This window comes from Pan paniscus, chromosome 17 (genome assembly GCF_029289425.2).
Source record: "Pan paniscus chromosome 17, NHGRI_mPanPan1-v2.0_pri, whole genome shotgun sequence".
Taxonomy (NCBI): Eukaryota; Metazoa; Chordata; class Mammalia; order Primates; family Hominidae; genus Pan; species Pan paniscus.
The window spans coordinates 37,916,882-37,923,495 of record NC_073266.2 but is presented as its reverse complement, the minus strand read 5'-3'; the positions used below and the strand labels follow the sequence as shown (position 1 = coordinate 37,923,495).

At 45.1% G+C, this 6,614-nt stretch overlaps 1 protein-coding gene across 1 annotated transcript; it reads left to right on the top strand.

Annotated features, from left to right (window-relative positions):
- The first annotated feature begins 672 nt into the window (after window positions 1-672).
- CETN1 (centrin 1) lies at window positions 673-5,427 on the top strand. The gene has a single exon (XM_055102576.1). The coding sequence runs from the start codon at window positions 2,214-2,216 to the stop codon at window positions 2,730-2,732; it is 519 nt and encodes a 172-aa protein (XP_054958551.1). The 5' UTR covers window positions 673-2,213; the 3' UTR covers window positions 2,733-5,427.
- Window positions 5,428-6,614: the final 1,187 nt, after the last annotated feature.

The window sequence follows — 6,614 nt, the reverse complement described above, 5'->3', positions numbered from 1 at the left end:
GATTTGCGGTGTTAGAAGAACAGCAGCTGTAGCGTCTGCCTGCCAGTGTGCCTTGAGTTGACACTGTCCACAACAAGTACTGGAAGGCAGGAGAGGGGAGGTCCTATGTAAGTTTCCTTGGCCTTTAGAAGAAACCCTGTGTCCAGGCTCTCTGTCAACTAAGTCACATATCGAACTGGGGCAGGTAGTGATATATGGCTAATTAAATGTGCCATGTAAACAATATCTGACCACTAATTTTAAAAAACAGTTTGTAAAACACTCCTGGCATCATTTAATCTTTTGGGGTTTTCGCTTGTTGTATTCAGAAGGTATTTTAGGACCAACCTTAATTGTCATGCATTCATTCAACGAATATTTATTAACCTACCTACTGTGTATCAAGCACTGTTTTGTTTTGTTGTTGTTTGTTTTTTTGGGGACAGAATCTCACTCTGTTGCCTAGGGTGGAGTGCAGGGGCACAATATCTGCTCACTGCAACCTCCGCCTCCTGGGTTCAAGCGATTCCCGTGCCTCATACTCCCAAGTAGCTGGGATTACAGTTGTGCGCAGCAACTCTCAGCTAATTTTCGTATTTTTCATAGAGACAGGGTTTCACCTTGTTGGCCAGGCTGGTTTTGAACTCCTGACCTCAGGTGATCCTCCCGCCTTGGCCTTCCAAATTACTGGGATTACAGGTGTGACCCACTGCGCCCAGCCATTAAAACTCTTTAACACAAACTCTTCAAAGTGACATCTTTTGTAACCTTCATAGGTTACAAAAGATATTGATATATAAATAGATTGAGATTTGATTGCAGGGGGTGGGGCAGGGGGAGAATGCTAAAAAAAAAGTCAGCTTTCTTTTCTGTAACTATTTAAAAGAATGCAAAGTAATTCTACAGGCAATTCCTTGGTGGGCTTATTTGGTAATTTTTTTTTTCTTTTCCATTTTCCTCTTGCTCTTTGGTTTGTAGGAGAACCCCTTTATTCCCAGGAGGCAATTTTGAGTCCCAACATATCCTGCATCATCTCCTGTGCCCATTGCCAAAGGAAGGCGACCAGAGCGTGGGTTTTAGCACAGCTCTGATTGGATGATAAGCAAGGAGAGTAATATGCTGCTAGGAGGTTAGAGAAAAAAAAAAATACTAGAATACCAGAATGTAGTATTTCAACTTCCCTCCCTCCAAATCAAAAGCCTCATGAATGAAATTATGACCATTATTCAAGTGCAATTATACTGAGTATGTAAAATGGAAACACTGAAAGTAAATCATACATTTGGATATTACATTTCATATTTGAGAACATGCCAGAAACATTGTATTATTGTTGAGTGTAATGTCAGGAGACAAACTTCTACAAATTTTATACATAAATTTTTCCATTTTCTCTGTTTCCCATTTATGTCAAGTTGAACACATGGTATGACTTTTAATATTCTCCCTTCCTTCTCCTTCCCCACATTGAATGTCAAGTGATCACACTCAATCTTGATTATTCTAAATTTACCCTTAGGATCTGTCACCCCATTGGGTGTTGCCGCCAGAACAAGAGGGTTTTTTAATTGGTATAAAAAGGAGAGGCCAGGCTTGGTAGCTCATGCCTGTAATTCTAGCACTTTGGGAGGCTGGGGCGGGAAATCCCTTGATCCCAGGAGTTTCAGACCAGCCTGGGCAACATGGTGAGACTTTGTCTCTATAAAAAAAAAAAATTTTTTTTTTAAATTTAGCTGGGTGTGGTGGCATGCCCTGTAGTCTCAGCTACTATGGAGGCTGAGGTGGGAGGATCACTTGATCCTGGAAGGTGGAGGCTGCAGTAAGCTGAATGGCACCAGTGCACTCCTGTCAAAAGAGAGAGAGGAGAGAGAGAGAAAGAGGAAGAGTCTCTAAATAAACCTATAAAACTGGGGTCTTATGGATGCTAGCAAATATCTTGGAAAGAACTGCCAGCGCCAGTCGATTACAGAAGACAACTGTGGCTACAGGCTGTTCTTGCCAGCTCAGGCGTCAACTCGTGGAAACCGGTTAATAACCCGAGGGAACCGCGGATTCTCGCCTAAGCAAGATCTCGCAGATGTGAGGGCGTAGGAAGAGGTTCCCTAGGCCAGCTCCAAGCCCCAACGGGTTTGGGGGTTGGCAGTGAACGAGGGGTGGCCCCGCGCCGCGCCAACGGGGGGCGCCCGAATGAGAGCGTGGGGCGGTGCCGTTGGGATCACAGCCAGAGCGGGAGGATGGCTTCCAGTTTCAAGAAGCCCAGTGCTGCCTCCACCAGCCAAAAGAGAAAGGTGGCACCTAAGCCCGAGCTCACTGAAGATCAGAAGCAAGAAGTTCGGGAAGCATTTGACCTCTTCGACGTGGACGGAAGTGGGACCATCGACGTGAAGGAGCTGAAGGTGGCCATGAGAGCGCTGGGCTTCGAACCCAGGAAGGAAGAGATGAAGAAAATGATCTCCGAAGTGGACAAGGAAGGCACGGGGAAGATCAGCTTCAATGACTTCCTGGCCGTGATGACGCAGAAGATGTCCGAGAAGGACACCAAAGAAGAAATCCTGAAGGCCTTCAGGCTCTTTGATGACGATGAGACCGGGAAGATCTCGTTCAAAAACCTGAAGCGTGTGGCCAACGAGCTGGGGGAAAACCTCACGGATGAGGAGCTGCAGGAGATGATCGACGAAGCTGATCGGGATGGGGACGGCGAAGTGAATGAGGAGGAGTTTCTTCGGATCATGAAGAAGACCAGCCTTTACTGAAGTCGGTTCAGAAGCTAAAGTGACTCTCTGGGTTGCCTGCTTCCATTTTGTGAAACCTTAGAGGACAGCGGCTGCCTGTCCCTTCTTCATCCCCTCACCCCCATAATTTGTCTAGATCTATTTCCATATCTCTAGTTCAATAATAGAATTTGAAAGATGCTTGTAATGTGAGTTTTGGGTTTTAATTCTCAAGAGCCAACCTGGAGCACATGAGGTTAAACAAAGGGCCCTGAAGTTTGAGTGCGCCCTCCATTTGCCCTGTGCTGAACTTGCAGAGACATCTGTTGATCTGGAGGCAGGACAGCTTCTGGGACACACAAAAATGTGGTTCCCTTTGTCACTTCTTTGGTGGTCTTAAATTATCTTGCTTCATATATCATTCCTTAAATTCCAGTCATTGTTCCAGCATAATGAGATGGAATCTGCCAGTAGATTTGCCTAGCCTGTCCACTTAGCTGAATACCAGTTTGAAGGAAAACAGGGTGGCCACTTACAAACTTACGGAGCTCAGGGCAGATAATCTTATAAAGAATAGACTTGCTTGGGTGGTAGTACGTTGTGCAATTTTGACTATTCACTGGCTTTATACCTGCAAATGATTCTTCGTTCATGTGTAAATTGTCCACCATGGGTTTATCTAGGGCTAGTATGTATACCTGGGCTACAGAATAAAAATAAAATCTAATACTGGCCCAAGCAAAGTGTAATTTGCTTAAGAGGTTACGCTAACAAACGATTTTGAGTAAATATTTACAAATGTAGGATCTTAGGTTTAGGAAATTATAACAAATACCTTAATATAACATTTTAAGCTACTTATAGTCCTTGGAAATAGCAACAAATATCTTAGTTATTGGACTATTATAACCTTAGTCATCTTATTACTGCTTGATTATGAGACACTCTCCCTGCTAATCCTTAGAACATCTTGGTTCTTGGTACTTGACTTTTAGCCCCTCTGACATATAGTTGATGTCAGAGTGTCTGGCATTTCAGTAGTGCTCTATTTTACAAATCCCAGTAAACTGTTCCACTGTGGCTTGTTTATGTGTTAATACTGCTTGTTTTCTGTTATAAATTATTTTTTGCTTTGGAGTAAGATATCATCATTTTGCATAGCTACAAATCTGAAGTTAAAGAAAATTTTAAAAATGTAATTGTGGGAAAATAACAAATAGATCTGCTGAGATGGAGGCTTTGACTAATGTTTTAATAACAGGCAACAAAACAAAGAGGCAGGATATTTTGGTCACGACTAAACCTAAATTAAATCCTCATACAAAGCCCCATTAAGATAAATGCTCAAATTCTGGGAACATTTCACTTGCTTTGCCAGCAATTTTACCCTTCAGAGGGTGTGGATCTAATCAGGGGAACAAACTACCCTGGGCTTAATTCTCATTAACAGGGACTAATTTGTCAAAGCGGCAGTACTAGCTGAAGTGATGGGTATGGAAGCATTCACTGTGAGGATTTTGCTGAGGTGCCTGGCACAGGGCAGGGGAACTCACCCAGGCTGCAAGATGCTAACAGTTCAGGTTCAAGGTCTTAGTGTGGACTAAGGTGCAGTCAGGATGGGAACAGGTGCAACTTGGGCCAACATCAGTATGAAGGGCCTGATCTGAGGGCAGGGGAAGGAGGGGGCATTCTGGGAAGCAAGAGTTCCTCTGGTATCCTGTTGACCAGAGTCTTGGCCCAAGGATCAACGTATGAATTAAAGTAGAAATACCAGAAACAAAGAAAGTTGGCAGAAACTAGGAGAAGCAGAGTCTCAGCCAACTGGAATGGGCTCAGCCTTGGCTACTGGCCCAGCAGATGATAGAAGAGAAAACCAGGAACCCAGGCTGAAGCCCAGTGGTTGGGCTGGCCACACACCATGCATAGCCTTAAAGGGGTGGCCTAAGGGCATGGTCCACTCCAAAAAAGGAAAGGGGGCCCCAGAATATTTCTGAATCCCACTCACTGCCAGGGAAGAACCTCTCAATTCACTCAATAGTGCATTCTCCTGCTTCTCAGTAGGCTAATACTCTAGAGAATATGGGGACAAGGGGAGGAGGGTCTAGTGGAATAGGTCTAAACTGGCGTTTGAATTTTAAGATAAGTTAATCATACATTGGCTGGGTCAGCCATGTCTCTTAGTCTTTACAAAAGTAGAACACAAAAAAATTCAATGGAAATCTACAGACACCTATTTGCAGATGAGGAAACACGGCTATGAAGATTGGGAGGATTGGGAAGAACTGGCCGGGTGCGGTGGCTCACGCCTGTAATCCCAGCACTTTGGGAGGCCGAGGCTGGTGGATCACTTGAGGTCAGGAGTTGGAGACCAGCCTGGGCAACATAGTAAAACCCTGTCTCTACTCAAATTACAAAAATCAGCAGGGCGTTGTGGTGCCCACTTGTAATCCCAGCTACGCAGGAGGCTGAGGCAGGACAATCACTTGAACCTGGTAGGCGGAGGTTGCAGTGAGCCAAAATCACGCCACTGTACTCCAGCCTGGGTGACAGAGCAAGACTTTGTTTAAAAAAAAAAAAAAAGGGAAGAACTAAAAATGTAATTTTCAAGGGGCTATCACAAATGGTCCCGATAAAGAGAAAGCAGGACTCATGTTTAAGAAACCCATGAGACGTGTAGGGACCTCATGGAAGAGCTCTTGCTTTCTAATGATCTACGTAACAGACGAAAAGCAGAGCATAGGGCTAAGGATGAAAATACAACAGTAATAAGGTATTGATATACTATTAAGAAAGCTAATGCTCCACATAAGCAGAGGACATTAAAGGGACTTTTTTTTCTTAAGGATATCTTAATGTTTTAAATGAGAAGACATAGAAAGGGATAGGTCCAACTCTTGGGATTGTTGCAGGTTGGTTTCCATCGGAAGCACTCTGAGTCTGAGATTTGTATGCAGAAAATTAATTTGAATGTGCTTTTCAGATCACCCAGGTGGAGGAGGGAGGAAACCAGGACTGGGCAGAGAGAGGCTGGGCTGTAACCAAGTCACAACAAAGGTGTCAGCTGGTCCCATGGTGAATTCTGGACCTAGGATGGCTGATCCCAAGGCATTCCAAACTGGGGCAAGGAAGTTGTGCTTTAAAACTTCTCATTGACTGTCAGTCACGGGGCATGAGCAGTCCCCAGGAAGGGGGGATGACCTTGAGCAAGGTGGATGTCTTCAGCCAAGGGCAATCACTGGGAAGGAGAACCCAGCTATGAACTGTCAGCTGCCAACACTCCCAGCATCTGAGAGGATGAGGGCCTCAATTCTAAGGGCAGGGGCTCCAAGGGCAGGGGTATGGATGGTGGAATCTGGGCAGTACCTTGTGGCTTCCACTACAGTCCACCCCTTGCACCACTTAGTTCCACTGGCTTTTTTTTTTTTTTTTTTTCTGAGACAGTCTCACCCTGTCACCCAGGCTGGAGTGCGGTGGCACGATCTCGGCTCACTGCAACCTCCGCCTCCCAGGTTCAAGCAATTCTTGAACCTCCTGAGTAGCTGGGACTACAGATGCGTGCCACCACACCCAGCTAATTTTTTGTATTTTTAGTAGAGACGGGGTTTTACCGTGTTAGCCAGATTGGTCTCGATCTCCTGACCTCATGATCCACCTGCTTTGGCCTCCCAAAGTGCTGGGATTACAGGTGTGAGCCACCGCACACAGCCAGATCCACTGGCTTCTATATAATTTCTGGGTGAAGCTAATTCAGGATTCTGATGGACCTGTCTTCCCGAGGGAAACTTGTAAAAGGAAAGTTAGAGGGACAAACTATAGCCCCTGCCACAGCAGCTGCTGTCGAGGACAAAAATGGTGCTCCTCATTTCCCTTAACCACCTGACCTAGATTCCCCTAACCCTTAGTGGGCACCTCTGTGGATGGAAG